The 21,194-nt window shown below is 46.0% G+C and overlaps 2 protein-coding genes across 3 annotated transcripts in view; one reads left to right on the forward strand and one right to left on the reverse strand.

The window, feature by feature from the left end:
* The window catches only part of LOC122622955 (zinc finger CCCH domain-containing protein 13), a 148,357-nt gene that overhangs the window by 35,000 nt on the left and 92,163 nt on the right, over nt 1-21,194 (forward strand). The window lies entirely within an intron of this gene.
* LOC122622957 (LIM/homeobox protein Lhx1) overlaps nt 1-21,194 on the reverse strand; it is a 49,029-nt gene that overhangs the window by 3,410 nt on the left and 24,425 nt on the right. The window contains exons 4-5 of the mRNA XM_043801781.1: nt 8,045-8,235; nt 7,244-7,462 (exon numbers count right to left, since the gene is read on the reverse strand). Of these exons, the coding sequence (XP_043657716.1) occupies nt 7,244-7,462; nt 8,045-8,235 (410 nt within the window). The remainder of the gene's footprint in view (nt 1-7,243; nt 7,463-8,044; nt 8,236-21,194) is intronic.

The raw sequence follows: 21,194 nt of genomic DNA on the forward strand, positions 1-21,194 counted from the left end.
ACAAAGAGTGCAGAATACGCAGAACACGCGGCTAAGCTGCCACCGCATTTCAATTACACGTAGCACTGCAGCGGAATAAATAAAAGGTGAGACCCCCTCGAGCCACCCAAAACCCCCCATTACCCCCTAGACCCACTAGAATCCCCAGCACCACCAGAGCCACCAGAACCACCCGCGAACAACCCACAGAAACCACATCGAATCCACTGTAAGCGGAGTGTTTGCCATTTTTTGCACATACTACATATGCGATATATGCGATATTTGCCTCTGTGGGCCCTGCGGTCACATAATTTTTCATTTTCATATGCACACCGAACAAAAGAAACAACAACAATAGTGGGGAAAAAAACAGAGTAAACTAAAATATGCATTTACAATAGTTTTGAATTTGTTTGCTGCTGTTTTTGCTCCTCGCAGTTCCTTCCCTTTCAGCGCAGCTTAGTTTTCCCAATTCTTTGAGTTTTTTACTCTGCGGCACATTTCGCCATTTCCATTGTTTTGTTGCGACCACAAAGAAAAACAGCAACAAATGGCAAATGGCAAATGGCGAGTGGCGAATGGAGTGCGGCAAAAAGTGCAACAAAATGAAAATAGCAGTGCACAAATAAAACGCAGAAATAAACCAAAAAAATACAAAAAATATGCGAATTGGATGTGGGCGGCACACTGCGCGAAAAGGGGGGTGGGCATCCATTATGCAAGGTTAGGCATCGAAATGGGAAAGCAGGCGCATAAAATGCCAACAAAGAGGTTTGGTTTTCGAAATAAGCGCATTTATTTTGCACATAATCAAAGCATACGTTTTGATATTCAAAACTAAAAAACTGAAAAATATCATTTAACTCCTGTGCACTGCAAAATGTGGCAATCAAAATTCCAGTTTACTCAGCGCAACAATTTTGTTGGCTCACAGCAAATGGGCGTGAAAAGCTCTTTTCCGCAATAAATTTGAGAAAAATATTTTCCCCTGCCGCTGCCTTTGATTTTGATTTGCTTTCCATATATATTTTTATTTTTCTCTGTTGCAAAAACACACGCCTTTTGCGCTCATGTGTTTGTGTATTTTAATTTTAGTTCAGCAACTCGATTCGCGTTTTTCGCGTTCTGCCCGCTGGCTTATTATCGTGGATATCGGATATTATGATATATCAAAATCGCATCATTTGCGGTTATCAACGGAACGGAACATACACGTCTTTCCACTCCAAATTGTTGGCAATTTTGAAAAATGTGCGGCTAATATTTTATTTCCGCACTTGGGCAGCCGAAATTTGTTTCCAATTTGGAGCTTTCAACAAATTTCCGACTCAATTGGTGGATGGGAGGGGGGCTGGATGGGGGGACTTAAACTGAACTAAGTTGAACACGCGGCCAGCAACATTTGAACATTTAGTTAAATTATAGGTTAGGCCCTGACATAAAAGGGCAAACAACGTAGCATAATGGCCCATGGTAGCAATCACAAGGGGTCGGCCTCCGAGAACCGAATCCCTCACATAACAAAATGATTATTGCATTGAGTGGAGCCACACACTGCGAGAAATCGGAAGCAGATGCAAGACCATAAGTTTCAAATCAGATTTGGGTATCTTCGAGATTCCCATCATGTTGTTAACTTCTCGTGCACTGACTCCTTCCATTCGTGGGCCTCGTCTTTTCTCGCAGTGTGCAACAGGGAGCTCTCGGCCTCAGAGGGTTAAGTTGGCCGAGGTGTGCTCCCCTACCTGCTACCCCTTCCGCGACTTCCATGTCCATCTGCATTGTGTTGGAAATTATAGCAAATTATGTTAAACGGCAGCGCGTTTGGCCTCCCACCTGCCCCTCCCCCTTTTCTCTCGTTGCCCGCTGCTCATTTCGCCGATTGAGCGATGAGGGGGTGGGCCAGGGGTCACATATAATACCCACACATATATAAGTATATATATAATGCCACAGCATCTTAATGCGTTGCCCCGAAAAAAAGGGGCAGCCAAATGTGTGTCACGTTTCTGGTTGCCTTTGATTGATATGATTGCTTGTGGTGCGATTTGTGATTTGCGATTTGGGATCTGCGATTTGGGATTTGCGATTTGAGATACGAGCTGTGCGGTGCGCTTCGGCACTCGATCCATCCGACTTTGATAGCAAATCCCATTCGGTATTAGCCCATTGTTTGGCGGCTACCATTTTCTAGCCGCCCATTTTTTTCAGTTTTCTCGCTGGCTATTTTGTTAAATTAGTTTGCTATGATGCGGCAAGATTTGTTTGTTATTTTGTTTGGATTGCCTTTTCATGTTGTTTTGTTGCCTGTTGTTGCTGCTACTCGCCGCTTAATTGCCAAAAACAATGGGGCAACTTCGGTTGGCTTTTTATGCCACAATGGTAGCAAACGAATGGTGGGCAATAAGCACTTTTAAAGCTAATCAACGGCGGCATTCAAGACGTGAAACCCGAAAACCATCTAAGATCGCGAGGCTTTCCTGGAATTCTGCGGTGGACTTTGGCAGCATTGTAATCTTCAGCCAAAATACAGTCCTATTTCAAAGTACTAGACCTGCTCTGTGATCCAACTTGTTGTAACTACAAATATGAAAACGAATCTGAGGCCTTAGATATATGATATATGATATATGGTTATGGGTCAGGCAAGTGCCGTGTAATGGATACTCGGGAGGTGGGTTCGCTTTAAGAAGCGCCGACAATCCTCAATCCTTGGCGGACAGACCTCCGATGGCGATTAGGCTGATTACGATGAGATGACCTCAAGCACTCGCCGATGATTTGCATTTATGAAGAGAGGGCTATCTTCTGTGGTCACGCCCTCGAGTCAACATATCGATGACTACCGCTCGTTTGCCCCCTTGTTTTTCAGTGTGTTGCTGCTGCCGAAAAGGGTTTTCTACCGTTTGCAGCGATTCTACCGATTTTACCCACTTGGTGAGGCGTGAATTGGCCTCGAGTAAGAGTTAACAGATAATTAACTTCTTCGGCTTTTTTCCATCTGTATCTCAGGTGGATCGTTCGCTTCGGGCCTTTGTTTCTTCCCATAGTTTAGTAGGTGTTACTGAAAGCGGAGAGCTCCTTGCATGACCCAGCGGTTTTAGTTCGGATTTGGGTTTGGGTTTCGATTTCGGGTTGTATTTCTCTTTTTGGTAGCTCCGGCGCCTCAATCGAAATTAATAGCAACTTGATGAGTTGTTGAAATTATAATTTCAACTCCCCCCAAAAGAGCCATCGGAATGATTTGCCGAGTCATGGGCAAGAGGGCGCCCCGAGTTGAACTACCAATTCATGTTGGAATAAATGCGTTAAATTAGCCCCTTGTGAATGGTTCAATCTACGAAACTGAAGAGCCCATTCGCTTCGTTTCGTTTCGTATCGTTTCTTTAGTTTTCTTTTCAAGTTCTGCGGTTGCCGAGGCCCTTGCATTTGTTGGCCCACCGAAATCAAAACAATTTCCGCTCAATTAATAAAAGCACAGCTCAGATCTTTGACTAATTAGTTGGCCATAAAGCACGAGAGGCCGAAAACGAACAGAAACCAAATCGAAAACGAAAACTCTATACGCAGCCACCTAAATTTGTCAACTTCCGACGGCCCCACCGAGATACCAAATAAAATATATAAAAAGTATAAATCTTAAGCAAGAAAAGAGGGGCAAATGCAAATCACGACTGGAAATGCTCTCGAATATGTTTTCTGTTGACAAATAAACGCCTCTGCACGGCGGCGCGACATCACTTGACAAATGTCCGGCTCCTCGCATCCGCATCTGAGTATCTGCGTATCTGAGTAACTGGGTATCTGAGTATCTGAGTATCTGCGTATCTGAGTAACTGAGTATCTGTGTATGCTCACATAGTATCTTTGAATCTGTGTAGCTCCAAGTCACTGGCGCCAAGCTCAGCGCATGCCACATTAAAATTTTTGTTTAGCTGCCGCTCGCGCTCCGTCGACTGTGTGATTTTGATTCTGCCCCCCGGTCTCCACATTTATTTGTTTATAATTTTTCAAAGCTTAAATGGAGCGAAAGAAACCCCGAAAAGAGAAAAAAAACTGAAATAAAGCGGAGATCCGCCGCCTCTGACCCTAGAGATACCCCTTTCCCAGTCTCGAGTCCCCCGCAAAACAGGTTGACTTCTTTCTGTCCCGGAATATCTGTCTCGGCCACTTCCCATGCGACAGTCGTGGCCATAACTCTTCGAAACGCATTTGGTTTTATGCCTGCCTTTGGTAGTTATGTTGTTTAGATATGCTGAAATATCCCATCCACCTATCTATCATTTATACAAATGCTTTATGGCCTTTCTCACGGGAATCATTGGCAGTGGGCTTGTTTCTCAGATGCTCAACTCACAGAATGAATAGCCTAACATCAAATTACATTTATCTGCTCAAATTGGAGATTACTGATGCATTATTTGCATATGGGGAATACGACTTTGTAATTATTCTTTAGTAATAGATAGTAGTCTGGTCAAGTTTGTGATCTATTTCGATCTGGATACGCTTTGCGGCTGCCTGCGAGTTCAGTGCTTTTGTGTCAAAGTTCAAGACATGCCAAGCATGGAGGGAAGGAAGAGGGAAGTCGAGGCAAACTGTTTGTATTGGCGCCCAACGTGGGGCCCAACTTCTGTCCCGTGGCGCGGCCATTGCACCGCCCCCCCCTCAGCCGCCCGCCGTCTGTGTGGCGGCAAAAGTTCTTAAGAAGTTTTTGTGTCATGCCCTCAGGTTGCTGCTGCTGTTGTTGTAAAATTTATTATAAAACTCACAGCGGGCGGGCGCTCGAGGGAAAGATGCTCCCCGGCCCCCTAAAGTTGTACAAATTTCCTCGTTGACATCTGTGGCGGGACGAAGGAGGAGACTCACCCATTCCCAATCCCAATCCCAACCAATTCCACATCCCATTCCCATGCCCTTAGCCATCCCGCGGCTCTTGATGAGCTGACGAACTCCCGAAGTCGACGCTTTGATGGGGATCGAGTTACTCAAAGCTGTTTCCCCAGAAAATCAGCTGGAAGCTGCCTATATCTAAGTTGATATATCTGTGTGCCACAGACATTTGATACGCTTGATATTGGTGAGATGAAACAAGAAAAAATAAGAAAAGAAAGGAGTGCAGCCTTAATGAAGATGCAAATGTATCTCCAACTGCCGCTGACAGCCCACAGATGTCCCCCTTTCCCCTCCCTTTCCATCACCTCTGGCGATACTCCCGATTCTGGCGAGCAGATTAAGATTTGTTTGCTGTGCCTCCTCTTCAACTTGTTGGCATTTGTCACTTTCGTTTAGTTGTGAAGAGGGACCCCAAAGAGGTGTTGATTGTGTCACACTTGTCGCCTCAAGAGGCAGAGTGCATGCAGGCCGGAGGAGCGACAAGAAACGAATGCCGCCTAAATATCCTTTAACTGTAACCAATGACACATCAAAGGCCAGCGCCCGAAACCCAGTGCTCACAATCCCAACCCAACCGCACCGAATCGCATCCGAACCCGTGCCCATCTTTGAGTGCCCGTTCAGTGCTCATGGGATCGGAATTTGGGTATTTCGAGTGCCTGCGATCGCGAGGAGCCGAGGAAAACAATGGGAAACCCGCCGAGGGAGGGCACGGAAAATGTGCAGCTCCAGTAACCTGGTGGAAATGCGAGCAAGGTGCCGCGGCGAAAGGCGAAGGAAAAGTCATAAAGGCGTAATGATGTTGTTGCGGCCAGATCGCAGAGCACATATGCTGCGGATATCCTTGACAGGTCGGCCGAACAGCTGCTTAACGATGGGAAAAGGATTCGAAAGGTGAGCGCACCCTCGAAATTAGAAAGCCAAACAAAAAACCGAAAAACTGGGAGGAACTTCAACTTAGAGATCTGTCAGCGAGGAATTTGAAATGGAGAGGTGATGGTATAGTTAAATACTTAAAACGTTTGTCTCGATTCAAGTGCTCCTCAACTCTTTGATTTGTGATTATACTTTCAGCAGCAGTAAACACTTTCTACAAACTATGCAATAGGAGTTTTCCTAGCTAACAATCGTATTATAAATTTAAATTTAAATTTAAATTAAATTTAAATATATTAAATTATCGTATTAATTAAGATCGGTGGACTTCAAACATCAAGTGCATCGACTAAGCTGCAATTAAGTTTCTGCTTTGGCAACACTTCCTCAATTAAACCAAGGTCTCTTGGAGATTATTATGCTTATCCACTTTCGGCCTGCCTAGATAATGTGCTCAATTTGTAAGCAATTTTTCTAATCCCATTACAACGTAGGCTTCTAGCCCCGATTTCCCTGTAATCGCAGTATCGCATGTTAGTTAACATTTTGAGGCCGTTCTCGGCGCTTCTCATTTCTGCAAGGGAGGGTCGTTCTGGAATTTTTGCACATTAAACTTGTTTGTTCGTTTTTGGCAAATTGCTCTTCGCTGGCTATTTTGCTCTTGTTTTTTTCCAAGCGCATTGAACTTCCGTTTTTAATGCGCCGCCACGCCCACATGGCGACTGTGTCCGCCCTCGTTCCGACATTAATTTTATTTTTATTGTATTTGGTTTGTTGTTGGTTTTACTGGCCAGGCAATGAAGCGTTGCAAGGCGGCAACGGCAACGGCAACGGCATCGACAACGGCAACGTTGAAAAATCGCGTCCGACTATTTTTTATGATTTTCTCTTTTTGTTTTATTATTATTTTTTCCTCCGGACTTTGTGGAGCGGCGGGGGCTGCGGCGGTGACCGCGTTTGCTTTAGTTTAAACATTTGCCAGTCAAAGCGCGCTTAATTTATGCCTTTTTTATGCTGATGAAACGCAGACGGGCCGCTCCACGCCACTCGAGAAACCCAAGCCCAAACCCAAAGACCACTTGGAGGTCGCTGGTGGAACTACTACTACCACTACCACTACCACTGCCAGTACCAGTACAAAGTCGCCAGCTATCGAGCAAATGGAATCGTTAAAGTAGAGCTCGAGCCCCAAACATCTCGGTCTCTTCCGCTTCGGGTTGCACTTGCCTTTTTCAATGGAAGGCGGCAAATCCCTGGGCTCGCCAATTAAAATTCATTTCTGCCCGGCTTTAATGGGCTTCTCAGATGATGTATATGTGCTATATTTCCTGGCTTACTTTCGTGCTTAAAACAAGGCACTATATGTATATCCCCATATGATTTTGGAAACTTTTCAGCTCATAGATCCTTATGCCAGACTGACTAGTGTTTCTAAGCCCTATACCTAGGAGTACAGCTCCTTCTAGCCCAAATGGCAGATGGCACTCACCTGTATGACGCGCATGGGCAGCCCGGTCTCCTTGGCCAGTTGCTCCCTGATGTGGCGTGTCGGCTTCGGCGTCTGATTGAAGGCCGTCTTGAGCACCTCCAGCTGTTTGGCCTTGATGGTGGTGCGCGGACCGCGTCGCTTCGATCCGTTGGCATCGTCGGGACTTTTGTTCTCCGCCTGGGAATCGCCGCGTCCATCCGGATCGCCGTCCAAGGAGCCCTGCATTCAAGAGAGTGGAGGGCATTAGGGTATGCTTATGTGCTGTCCATATCCATATAGTAGTGGCACACACAATGCCGGGCCTCATAATCGTTTGCCAATCATTAATCAAAACGAGTGTGGATGTGGAGTGTCGACTGTCGACCGTCGAGTGTGTGTGTGGAATGGGAGACCCCAACAATGCCACCTAACCGCACGATCATCAAAGTCCATATTGTCCGCTTTATTAGGGTGATTACACGAATACCCTTTCAATTGGGTGTACTCTAGCTTTGCATAAGTGGTTCAGTCAAATGTGATATGAAACTTGATGCTACAGAATGTGATTTGGAACCTGATGCTACAGAATGTGATTTGGAACTTGATGCTACAGAAAGTGATGGTTGTGTGCTGAACTACACAAGGATTGCAATGATTCCAAACTTTTGCTCAGGCTCTTAGCGATGGGTATCCTTTTTGGAAACCAGCAAACTCTCAGAACTACAGGGTAGCCACTCGACTCCATTCATTACGCGAGTGAAAAACGTGGAAAACAAGTTAATGATGCACCGCAGCACTTTGGCACCTCGGCAGCGATCTTACCTGATCGGAGTCGTCATGGGTATTTTTGCTATCGGTGCTCATGCTTTGTACTGATATATCCGATGTGCCCAGAGGTCCGCCCGCTGAGTCGGGTCCGTTGGGCCCCAGTACGCCCAATCCCAGTGCCGTGGCCCGCAAATGCGGCGGATCATCGTCGTCGTCGTCTTCGCTCGCCGAGCCCATTAATGAATCTGTAAGAATCGGAATCGAAAGTGGGGAGATGTATAGTATATGCAGTATATATATATAGTAGAGAGGGGTGGGGAGCAGAGCTTGAACAAATTGTAGGGCATTCCACTTAAAATACAATTGCAATAAATAATATTTGCGCTGGGCTAAGCCCGAAACGACGCTGGAATCGCGTTTGAATTGGGTTTATTTGGCTGACTGGGTCACGTGTCGCCGTTTCATGCTCTAAGTAGCTGCTAGCTGGTCTTTCCCTTAACTGCCGTTCAATGTTGGGTACTGGGTACTGGGTGTTGGGTGTTCGGGTCACGTGTCAACTGCAGTTGTTGCTCGCTGATTTCTATATAAGTTGATTAGGTCGGCGAGAGGCAGAGCAAGAGAAGGGGGGTCTTATCTCCGTTGAGTTCTCTGGCGCTGACTGCTAAGCTCTGGGCCATGCAAAATGCTGACACGCGTTCGACTTCCTTCGGTTTGAACACAGCGTTCCCTGTGTTCCCTGGGCTGTGTGTTCCATGCGAGATAAGCGGGAAAACGAGCTTCGAAACGTGTCACTCAGAGGAAGAAACGCTCGCGTTTTCAATGGTTTCGAGGATTGGGTAAATCTGAAATCTGTGCGGTAACCCTCGGGGAGCACCTGACCTGACAGCGCTTCCCCCAGGGACAGTTGCCAGAAATAAATTACACTTTATTATGCATAATCTAATCCGCACCAGATGCAACCCAAGGGGGTTGTCCTGTCCACCGATCCACAGAGCTCTGTGACTGTGATTCTGCGATTTCAGTCCGGTCTGGTCTGGGCTGGCCTGGTCTGGTCTGGTCTGGTCTGGTCTGGCCTGGTCTCATCTGGCACCTGTCACATCGACTGAATCTGGAGACGACGAGCTTAACTCATCCCGAGATGAGTTGCAGTCGGCCCGATGGGATGAGTGGAGATGATGATGAGATTCCAGCGATTCGAATGCGGAATCATCGCCAGACGCCAGTCGCCAGTCGCTGGATGAGTTGGCTAGTCGATGGGGGGTAGCTTTCGCATTAGATAGCCATGAAGGTAAGGAAAAAGAGCTGACAAGCTGCACTTCTTTCTCGCATGTGAGATGTGAGTGCAGTGTCAGTGAACATATCACTAAGCAGTACATTTTGGTCTTCTAGCCAACTCCTTTCATCTACGAACTTCCCACCATCTGGTGGCCCCCGTTGGCCCAGAAGATCTTAATCAGTTCGAGGAGTGTTCCGAGCGTTTGGTCGAGTGTGTCGCAGGATGCCATGAAAGTCCTTCAACAATTGACCCGCAGACAGAGCCAGCGGTACGAAAGTTTCAAGTGTTTACCAGCATCGTTTACTGGGTGGTTCGAATGCCTCGAATGCCTCGAATGCTTTGAATGCTTTGAATGCTCTCTGAATGCTTCGAATATTCCGCGTGGCTCAAGTGGGTGGCGGGCGGTGGTGGTGGTTTAAAGCCCAGAAGATCCCTGGCCTGGTCAAAGGCTTTGGTGCCTGCCTACTGCCTACGATGCGATTCCATATGGGCGCTTTAAGTTGTTGTAAACACATGTTAATAAACACGCCGAAACACGAGGGTTGTCAGTACCAGTGAGAGCTGCAACAACAACTGGCTCGAGCATCACTCAAATTAACTTTGAAAACCATTCAGGAACACTTCATTTGATTGCCACGGAAAACGTTGCTGGAAACCAAAAAAAAAAAACGAAATACCGGGGAACTGGGAAACTGGTAAACTGGGAAACCACCCCACTGCCCAAACCGCCCCCTGGCCCTGCGGCAGTTGTTGTTTGTAATTGTTGTTGTAGCAATAGCAATTATACCATTGAAGCAACCCTCGGCAGCCATAAAAGTTCAAACACTCATTTCGCGCTTAGAAAAATATTTCCACTAACCTCGTGGCCTTCTGAATTTCGCCCCCAACCCCCTCCCCCATTTCCCTTCATTCCTCATGTTTTTCTTTGGCAAACATCCGCATCCTCATCCGCATCCACATCCGCAGTCGAGGATGCCGAACAAGTGCCGAGATCCTTGAGAGCTGAATCATTGGGCAAACAAGCAGGACAGGCACATAAATAAACAACAGGCGCCGCCGCCTGGTGGCATGAATCCATCAATGTGCCACCCCCTCATCCCCTCACCCCGTCGATTTTCCGTGGCCTGTTTGCATAGTCAAGTGCAACAGTTTCCAGCTTCCAAGCACTGAATAGATGTTGCCCAGCCGCCCATCTTTGCAGAAGATCTCGAAAAAGGTTGAGTGGGTGGGTGGGTTGGTTGAATTGTGTTGTGTGTGTCACCTGTGCACTTCGGTGGATCGGCGGTTGAAGGCCGACTTAGAATGACGGAGCCACGTTAAAAAGGAAAGTAATTTATAGTTTTGTAAGCTTAAATTCAAAATACACTGTCGCATATAGCATACAATTTCCTTCTCTTGAATTCAGGTCATGTCCAGGCCCCTTAAACGATTTGGTTGCCTCCGAAAAGAAAATCAGCAAAGAAAAGTGGAAATAACCCATATCATGTTCGGTGAAAATCGAAATTCCCCGCTCAACTGCTGGCCACCCCGAAAACTTTATTGCCCCACGTAAATAGTTTTGTCAGGACATCGAATATCTACCTGTCATTGCCTTGCCCCATTCGCAAAGGGGAAAAAGGGAAAACCGGAGGAAGGTCCAGTGGGTGGTGGGGGAGGTTGGCTGGTTGGGCCAACCCCAAGGACTCGCAATGAAGCGAAGGATGGTGGAGAAAGCAGCAGCAGAGGCAGCAGCCACCACCAATCGACGTAGACAAAGCGCACACACATTAATTTCGAATTAGTTTTGCATCATGTGGTTCACGATGCAGAAAAATCGAGGGGGTTTTTCCTCACCCTCGCTCGACGTCCTCATCGAATGCTGAAGCTCCCCAGCATTTTCAGCTGGTTTTTCTGCCACTCTGGCCATCATCCTGTGTGTGTGTGTGTGTTTTCTTTCTTCTCGGTTCGTGTTTATGGGCAACTATTAAGTGCACAACGTAGTGCGGCATGAAAAATGCGGCATGGACGTGGAACAGATCGCTGGATTTTCTACATGAGCGCGTTCTGAAAGTCGTTCGCCCCACCAACATGCAGACACGGCCATATACTATATAGTCATTCTGGGCTCTCGATTCCCAGTTCTGTGTTCTGTGTTCTTTGCTCTGGGTTCTGGGTTCTGGGTTCTGAGTTCTGGGTTCTGGGTGCATGGTCTTGGGCTCTGCCCATTCTCCATTCATCGGATGAAAGCCGAGGGGAGTCTCGCGTTTGCTGGCTGTAAAATTAGGTTAATTCCTGTCAGTGCGTTGCTGATTTGAATTGTCACAGAAGGGGATATATACACTGGGATGTGCGTAACAACCATAAAGTAATGAACACCTGCTAATGCGTGTGTTTCCGCTGGTGAGGCGCTTGCAATCATTACTTTTTGCTGGAATCTTTGGTTTAGCTAACGATAAACGCTGATTTCTGGTACTATCATTACGAGAATTCATTAGGTATCATTAAGTATTCTATTCACGAGTGGTGTATGCTGTTCGATGGTGTATTTTGTCGCAGTGCATACACTTGGCACCTGGTTCTCGGTTTCGTACTCCTTGGCATGGGATTTACTCGCACTTTGAGTGCCATTCGCATTGACGTTCGCTGACGTCTCCTCCTCCTAACCACCCTTCCCTCTGGGCTCCTCCTGGCCCCCAGTAGCCCCTCTCAGCACCCCGAATGCCCCATTCCGATCGCGGCTTAGTGACGACGACTCTAATCCCCTGACTGCCTGTCTCTCAGCCTCATCCTCGTTCTCATCCGCATCCTCATCCTCGTCCTCATCCTCATCCTACATGCAGGCATGCATGTGTGTACATACACTGCTGCTCTTTCGCTTTTTCTCGGGGTTTATGTTTTCCTTTTTTCCACATGACAGTTACGCAAGAAAAGTGTCAAATCGAGTGAGTTGGCAAATGTTATGCAATCCCAATCCCAATCCCAATCCCCAGCTGGCATCCGATAGCCGATTGCCGATGGGCGATAAAAGCTGCCAACGGTTTGATTTCTGGAATATATATGTTTATATTTGTTGGCTTTAAAGCCCAGAGGTTCTTTAAAAAAGGGGAATCATTAGATAAGACTTGTAGCCCTAATACTTTGAACTTGGAACTCTGGATAGGTATTCTACTAGAATCTGTCACTCAACTTGAAAGTGCCACAGTTGGCCTTTAAGTCCCAAATTGGATTTACAAGGAACTAGAGCAATTTTCCCATTTGCCGCCCTTGTTTTTATATCTCGTGTCATTGACAGACTAATTTTTTATTTCCTCTCCTGCACTTTGGCTTCTTTTTGGAAGTGGCAGCAATCGCTGCGTTCTGGGTTTTCCCTCCGTCGGAGTCATCAATTTGCCGGGCGTCGTCGTCTGTTGGCATTTAGTGCCACTTGAGCGACAAACTGGCCAACGTCATGTCAAGGTCACACAACCACACGGCCATAAATACACACACAGATATAAATAGTATATATATGTTGGAGCCTTGGGTCATTGGTAATGAGTGTCCGAAGTTGTCCAAGTTGTGGAAACTGTTCAAGTTGCTGCCCGGGCAGCAGTTTGCACTTAATTTCTGTGCTGTTTGTGTGTTGCGTGCACAAACATTTAAAATTTATAGACAAACAGTCCACAGTCCTCGTCTGCCCCCTTCCGAAAAGCGGGTTGTGGGTTGTGTGTTGTGGGTGGGCAGTGGGAAATTCCATGTACGCCCCCGCCCGCTTTTCCGATTTAGCCACTTGGCATGCTCAGTCAAGTGGAAAGTGTAGTGCCACCCCCTCGACGGCCAAATGAAGTTGCTGCCCCACCCACGGACCGTGGCATACCCCCAAACGCAAGCCATTCCATCCCCATTCCCAGTTCCCACTTCCATTCCCATTCCCCAGTTCCATGCCCATTCCGAGCACCTTGGTGGAAATTGCTCCTTCTGTTGACTGGTTCACGTTCTTCACGCTTTGATGCGGCATTACAAATTGTTGTGGTATTCGTTGTTGCCGTTGCACCCTCGCAAATAGTTGCACACACTCGCAGCTACACCCAGAAGCGGGCAAACACACACGCAGCTGCACTGAGAGAAACGCAGATGATCCAAATTCCATAGATCCAAAGATTCGAAGAGAAATGGCAGCTCTTTTCAAAGGGCATTTCATGGCTTGTAACTTAATATATATATGACACAAGTCACTACCATTTTCGGGCAGTGCACGACATTTGTTTAATTCATTTGTCGTTGCCGTTGCCGTGGCTTTGGCTTTGGCTTCCAGTTCAAAGTTTTGCAGCCATATCTGTCTCGAAATTCGTGGCCGCCGCTCAAAGTGTCAGAAACAGTTTCTGAGCCTTTGTGACTTTGACTTTTGATGATGTTTTGAGCGCCCCCAACTTGATGTGGAAAACGGTGGGAAATCAGACAAGTTGGCTCAGTTCGAACTTCGTTTTGTTTGACACTTTGCTGCAAACAATAAACTTGAAGTTCTTCGGCTGCGAATGAAAAGGGGCAAACTGAAGGGTACAGCGAAAAGCAGGGCAGCAAGCAAACTGTCAAGTGTTGAATCCTTACGTATCCTTCAGCAAATCGCAGAGTAACGTACACAAAATGGGGAAACACAACTCTATGGTTTAGTGCAGATATATATATATATATTAAACCATAACTGACTTAAGAAACTTTAAACACTGATTTCCAAGCGAATAGAAACATTTTGCCCGAAAAAGTCTCTGCCTCTTGAATGTCTCATGTTGCAGACCAACCATTTTGGCAACCGAAAATCTTTGTTTTGATTGGCATTACGGGCACAATGAGTTCCATGTGCGTATTTGTGTGTTTCTTATAAATGCTTAAGGAATCCACAAAAAAGGGGTTGCTGGGTGGAAAACGGAAAGCGGAAAACGGAAAAGGGGAGAGGGAAAAGGGAAAACGAAGAGCAACAACAGTCAGAAAAGTGAGTACGCTCTGTTACCTTTTTGGGCAACTGCCTTCGGCTTGTTGTTGTGCCAAATGTGGCCTGTCCGCCGCTGTTGCTGTTTGTTGCTTTTGTTATTTCAAGCATTTTGTGGCAGTGCCACAAGCGACAATCTACAACAACAACAACAGCCACGACAGCAGCAACAACAAGAAATAACAACAAAACAACAAAAACCGGCCGCATTTTGTGGGCATTTGTAAAGTGATCCCTTTTTTGCCATGCTGTTGGTTTTACAGCCAGACGAACAGGCACCGCAAGGACCAAAGGACGAAAGGACCTTTCTCCCTTTTGTTTTCAGCGCATGTTTAAATCGCTGTGGCTGCACTGCGCAAAATTCTTGTCTTTCACAAACGGAACTCTTGCGGTTTCAACACAATTTAAATAAACAGCATTTCCTTCAATTGCCATGATATTTATTATACAGCTTTTAAATATGTCCTTAAAAATTTCGTTTTTAAGCTGCAAAATAGAGCGTCATCTGCATTACGTCATTACGCATTGAATTGGAATTTATTTAAATGATGTTTTTATTTTTGTTTCAAGTGTCTCGCGATGCCGCTGTCAGGATGTTGCTATTCCGCCTAAAGCAACAGGATTGCGAGGCTCGCGTTTTCCCTTGGAACGCGTTGAGCTGTGCCAAAAAGGATTTGCCCTCCCCTTCCCCTTCCTCTTTCCCTACCCCTTCACCTTCGCTTTTCACCCCACCACACCACCCCGTTTGCCCTTGCCCCTTGCCATTTCCTTCGCCCTGTTGGCATTTAACATTTTCTATATACAGTTGTACATGCATATCCTTCGCTCTGAAATTGATACCAATGATGTTCGGGCCCAGTATCCTTGCTAAAGAAAAAAAAACAAAAAAACATGAAAAACGAAACCGTTTTGTTTATATTGTTATTGCGTACGTTGTAGTGTTATTCTTTCATTTCAACGCGTCTCTCGCTCACGAAAAGTACGAAATACAAGCAGGCGGAGGGAATTCAAGGAGGAGCAAAGGTGAACTCCTTTTTGGCGAGCGACGAACCAACTGACAGGCATAACAATAACAAAAACAACAGCAGGAACAACACAAGCCCACAAGGACACAAGGACGATTGCCATAAACAAAATGGCGGCGCTTTGAGCCACCAAAATGCGCCGAAGTTCCGCCGAGCGGAAGTAATGGAAGTTGAAGTTAAGGACTCGCAGGATGTGCGGCTTGCCCCTTTCCGTTTGCCCCATTACATGCGAGTGCTTACTTTGAGGAGATCTTAAAGCACATGCTTCTCCAGCTTCCCTTTTAAATCACATTTAATATTGAAATATTAAAACTGCCTGAGGTAAAACAGCTAGCTGATCCCGAGATCAACAGACCCTATACACCCCATATACCCTATAGACCATGCCCACACAGATGACAAGCATGTTGACAACGCAACACGGCAGCAACGGAACCAAAGGACCACACAGACGAGTGTATCCCATTGCAGGGAATGGGAATTGCAAATGAATTGATGCGCTTTGTTGACTTTTGTCAATTGGGATTATGCCCATTCGCCCATGGCCCGGATTCGGCGGCTGGTTGGGTTTTGTGGCCCGCAAAGGAGCACAGCCATGGCGATTAACAATTGGCTTAAAGCCGTGCCAAACAAAGTGTCGAAAAGCGAGCCTAAGCCGCAGTCTCAGTTTCACATACACAAACAGCTACAGCTACAGATACAGATACAGAGAACCGATACAGATACAGATACAACTTCAGGTTCGGTTTTAGGTTGAGTGTGGAAATACACGTTGCTGAAACCCCAGACGATCCCCAGATCGCGTTCTGCTGTCGGATCATTGACGAATGGGACAATAACAACTTTGTCTACCTGCCCACGCGATCGAAAATATATATACCATATAGCCGGGGCTCAGGAGGAGGGCGAGGTAGAGGGAGAGGGAGAGGGCAGAGCGGAGGGCAGATCAGAGATCAGCGCGCCTAGATTATTATGCCAGTCAGCCATCCGTCGGGGGATTTGTAAAACAGATCTTTTTACGGATTAAAGGCGAAGCCACAGCAGCGGTGGCGGTGACGGTGACGGTGACGGTGGATTCTGCGGTTATGACAAAGGCCCGCAGCCACACAGCGAGAAAGCGGGTGTGCGAATGCTCAAAGTGGAACAAAAAGATACCACAACTGAATATGTTTCATGATATACAAATAACTCTATTTAGAGTTTTGTACTTGCTACATAACTCTTTACATTTTACAAAATCTGCAGCTAGATTATTAAGATACTATACACATTTTTCCACTGTGCACAAGTTTATGGCCTGATTATTGAGCTTAAGACACGAGCAACAAAACCAATCCACATCTGCGTCTCCAATCTCGCAGAGAACTTCCGTAAAACGATTTAGTTTTGGATGCTATTAAGAAGGGGGAAACATTTTGCTTTTATTTTTTTGGTTTTTGGTTTTTGGGAGGCGGGGTCAATGGCATAAAACCGCAGAAAGTGAAAGTAAATGAGGCTCGGGTGGGCCAGCACAATATTTGCCTTAATTGGAGTAATTTTGGTGATTTTTCCCGGTAATAAGAAGTTGATGAATAGCTGGGTGGCTGCAAAAACTAGATTGTGGCCATGTCTCAATAATGAATATTTAATGGGCCTCGTATTAAATACTTCGAAAGTACATATAACTCACAGATTGATATAGGAGATTGGCATTTCATTAACATTCCCCACTTTAATCTGCATCGGCATACAAAATGATCCAGATGTGCGAAATAAAATCGCAAATTAGTTCACATAACATTGAGTCTGGGCGAAAAGTGTGCAAATTTTCCCCCTCGACAACTTTCCCTTTTGCGCGGCGACTCGCCCAGATTTTCGTGTTGTTATAGTTGGATTTCCCTTTCTGTTTGTTTTCCCAACCGTATTTTGTTATTACTATTTCGGTTTTCGGCCCCGCTGTCAAACATATCAATTTCAAAGCGAATTTTCCTCCGGACCAACTATCGCCCTCTCTCTCTGCTGGGCACAGGCCATCTCTTTCTATGTGTCCCTGTGTTGTTTTATTTGTTTGTCCATAAATTGTCTGTCAGCATTTCTGCTTTTGTTTTCTTTGCTAGATTTCTGACATGTTTTCCCTGCCCCGCCATCCCCACATATACAAATCTCGTCTTTACTTTACTTTTTTTTTCACGTGTGTTGTCGGGGTTTTGTTATAACTTTTGATGGATTGCATGCAGAAAATGCCGAAACGAAAAACGAGCAAAGTTCAAAATTATAAATCACACTCAAATTTGTTGGAAGTGGCGAACAAGAGAATGAATTTATGCTCGCCGTAAACAAGAGTAACAACAAATCGATTAACACATATAAAACGAAAACAAGCATTAACTCCAACGATTTGTGACACTAATAAATAAGGCAGCCACAAAAGCCAGCCAGCATTATCCTTTTCCCCTCCCTCTTGTTCCCCTTTCCCCTTCCCCCTCCTTTGGAACCTTTTTATCGCGCTTTTTAAACATTTTTAAACGCACTCCATCTTCCTCGGGGATACTTTATGGGATGTGCGGAACTTTTATTTATTTATGCTTATTGCGTTTATCATTTGTGACATTTGCATAGCGCCGGCGTGGGCCAAAAACTGATGCTCTGGCATCTGAGAATCTCGGGTAGTACTGCCATATTCTGGGGGGAATTTCGAGGGGGGAATCTGGAGGAGCCCGCGAAATTGTCACTGCTCCAACCCGGTTTTATTGCTCCAGCCCCGTCGCAATCTGCAGCTGTAGAAATCTGCGCAAATTTATGCGCAAATGAATTGTGCATTTGATGTCGGCTTGCAGCTTACAGCATGGAAAAAAAGCTGGGAGTGGGCGCCAATCGAAAAAGTAGCCACAAAAGTGGGGAGCCAAAGCCCAAACAGCAGGTGATGAGATATAGCTGTGGAGTAGTGCCCACTAGATTGGTGGCAAATTACGCGGCTGGCTTTGTGGCAACTAAAAGCTGATGGCTTAGATAGCACTTTCATGCAATGGTAGTTACTCGTATTTTCTGGCTAATTGTTAGTAAGGTCAGCGCTACATAAATCAACGCAGCAAGCCCATATTTCAAGTCATATTTCAGGTGATTCATTAGTTCCACCGTTTGCGGTTCATTCATCTTTCTAGCACCTACTCCCAGACGCAATCTGCACTTGATCTCGCATTTCAGCCACTCGAAATGCGGGCAAAAAACTCCCTCCAGGCGCAAAATGCATTTTCGCCGAGTGCTGACCCACTTTTCGTGGCCCACTGCCCCGCCCTTTGCACCTTGCCCACACACATCTACATACATATATTTATGTATATTCCGCTGAAGCGTTTTACTACTCCTTCTTTTTTTGCCATTTTGCAGGCCGAAACTGAGTCACTGAGCTCCAATGGATCATTGCGATCGTCGCCGCCGTTTGAAAACTGACTCATTTTCATTGGCAGTCGTGAGTCAGGCGTGGAAAAGTGGAAGTGGATGTGGATGTGGAAAACTTCGGGGTCCTGAGCTGTAGCCTGCAGTTTTGTTATGTCATTTATAGCCGCCTATTTAACGTTTTTTCAAGCGAAAAACTTTATTTTCACGCGCATTACGCAAAACGCGAGCAAAAAGAGACGCAACAACTGTGACTCCAAAGTCAGGCTCCAAAAAGTGCTTCGGCAGTAAAAGGCCATTAAAACTAGCAGCGAAGTGGCTGTAAAAAATAAAGCCAAACTAGAAATAAAATAAGCATTAAGTGCTGCCCAAGTGCGGGCTTTTGAGATAGAAAACTTAAAACCCAAACCTAAACCTATAACTAAAGCTGAAACAGAAACAGAAACTGAAACAGAAACTGAACTGAAACAGAAACAGAAACATGACTCGAATTGGGAGTACTCGTAAAAATACTCGAGATTGGGAACAGGTTCGAAGTAAAGGGTTTCGGTATGGGTATGGGTATGGGTATGGGTATGGTGACCCCGACAAGTGGGCTTGGGTTTCCGTTTCGGAATTTATCTATGCTGCAATGGTTGCGCCCCAGCGGTTACAGGTGCCACCTACCTATGTGGGGCACCGAAGATCGGGGCAAGTTCTTGCCTTTATCGACTCATGTCAAGTGACTTGAGTACCTAAAATTGGTAATATGGAAAACCTATTGACCTTAGATCGTGAGAAGTTGAAACATAGAACTTGGCTTAATTTAAGTAAAATTAAGTAAAAGAAAAAGCCTCAAAGACTCTGTCAAAACCATGCATAACCAGTGCCACTCAGTGAGTTATCTCCCCTGAACATATGCCCACATATATCATACATATTTATACAAAAATATGAATTATGAGTGTGCGAAATGAGAGGAAGGGAGGGGGAAAAACGCAGCCAATGGCAAAGATCTGCGAACGCGATAGGGAAAAGCCACCCCTTCGGAAAAAGAAATTTCACTGGGGATACGAGGAAACTTTAAGCTTAAAGAGCCAGCCATTTTCGGTGTTTGTATGGCATTGTGTTTTATTTGCGAGTCGAGTTGGCAGCGGAGGAGGGGAAATAAAATAAACGAGAGAATCGAAATCGATTTCGTGTATTTCGAGTGCTGGGAGTCTTTCGCCTTTCTAAGCTTTTCCAAGGGGCCTTAAGCCAGTAGTGTTGTATGTCGGTATGTGGCAGTGGCAGTATGAAAAACCCAAGCGCCTTTCCACATTTTCTTCCTCGCCCGCCGCCCACCGCCCGCCTCTCCTTTGGCAGACATCATTTTGCACACAAAGCTCTGCACATTTCCGTTTCCGTTTTGTATACATAACCTCAATTCACATTTTGGCATGGCCACCCTTAGATGCCAACCCCCAATGCTGTGGCCCTCTTCCCTCTCTTTCTAGCAGCCGCAGACTCCTGGCGGCTGTCTCTTTCGTTGGCAAATGCCACCTGCAGCAGTTTTTGTGAAGCTTTGCGTGCTTTTGGTTTCGACAGTTGGATTTGTGCTGTGCGACCTCAGAATAAAGTCCTTCTCCAACGCCCCCACCCACTCCCACTTTTCCCCTGTTCCCCCCTGCCTCCCCCTTCGCTTGCAGCTTCCTCTCGCCTTTTGTTTCGTTTTTCTTCGCTTTTTGCGACCGCTGTTTTCCTTAGCCAGCCGCCAACGCGAAATCCGCCAAAGCAAGCCACCCCCAAAAGCGCCACCCACCAAGCCACCCACCAACACCACCCACTAACACCACCCACTTTACCCACTTCACCATCTTTTGGCTTTCGCTCCAGCTATTGCCATCCCTCTTTTGGCCATTTCGTTTGTTGCCATCTCCTTTGCTTTTTGGCCCGGGGCCCGCCTTTCTTTTTTCTGCCCCCGCTTTTCTGTGTGTACTGCCAGCGACGCAGTCGACGCTTATCTCTGCCACCCAAACACCCCACCCCCCAACCCCCCCAAAAAGCCCCCCTTTTTAGGTTTTGAAAGGTTTTCCTTATTTTTTGCTCTGCGCTCTTTCGACTCCATTTTTTGACTGGTGAAAATGTTTGGCCAAGCTTGAAATATGACACGATTACAAGAAGTTGGGGGCTCTGAGTACACATAGAAAAATGCCCATTGAGAAATATATGAAAATATATGAGAGAAATTATATGTTTAAACCTTCTCTTTGAGTGCAAACCACATTTTCGCCGTGTACTAACTCTTTGGCTCGTAAATCTCAGTTGTTGGGAGCCGAGAGTTTGGGAAATTGGCTCCTTAAAGTGCCGCACTTAAAGCTCTTTTATGGAGATCCACCAAAAAAAAAAGAAAAAGCCAAATGAGGAAAATCAAAAACAAAAGCCATGTGGAAACTGGTAACTGCTGGTATCTGCTATCTGCTTTCTGGTAACTGGAAACTGGTAACTGAAACCGAAACTCAGACAGAGACTGCAACTCTCTCATTGTCATTATCACAGGGGACTTGATTTTGTTTGCTCATCAAAGTTGGCCCCCTAAAAGGCGAGAGACACTCAATTTTTGAT

This window comes from Drosophila teissieri, chromosome X, assembly GCF_016746235.2.
Source record: "Drosophila teissieri strain GT53w chromosome X, Prin_Dtei_1.1, whole genome shotgun sequence".
Classification (NCBI taxonomy): Eukaryota; Metazoa; Arthropoda; class Insecta; order Diptera; family Drosophilidae; genus Drosophila; species Drosophila teissieri.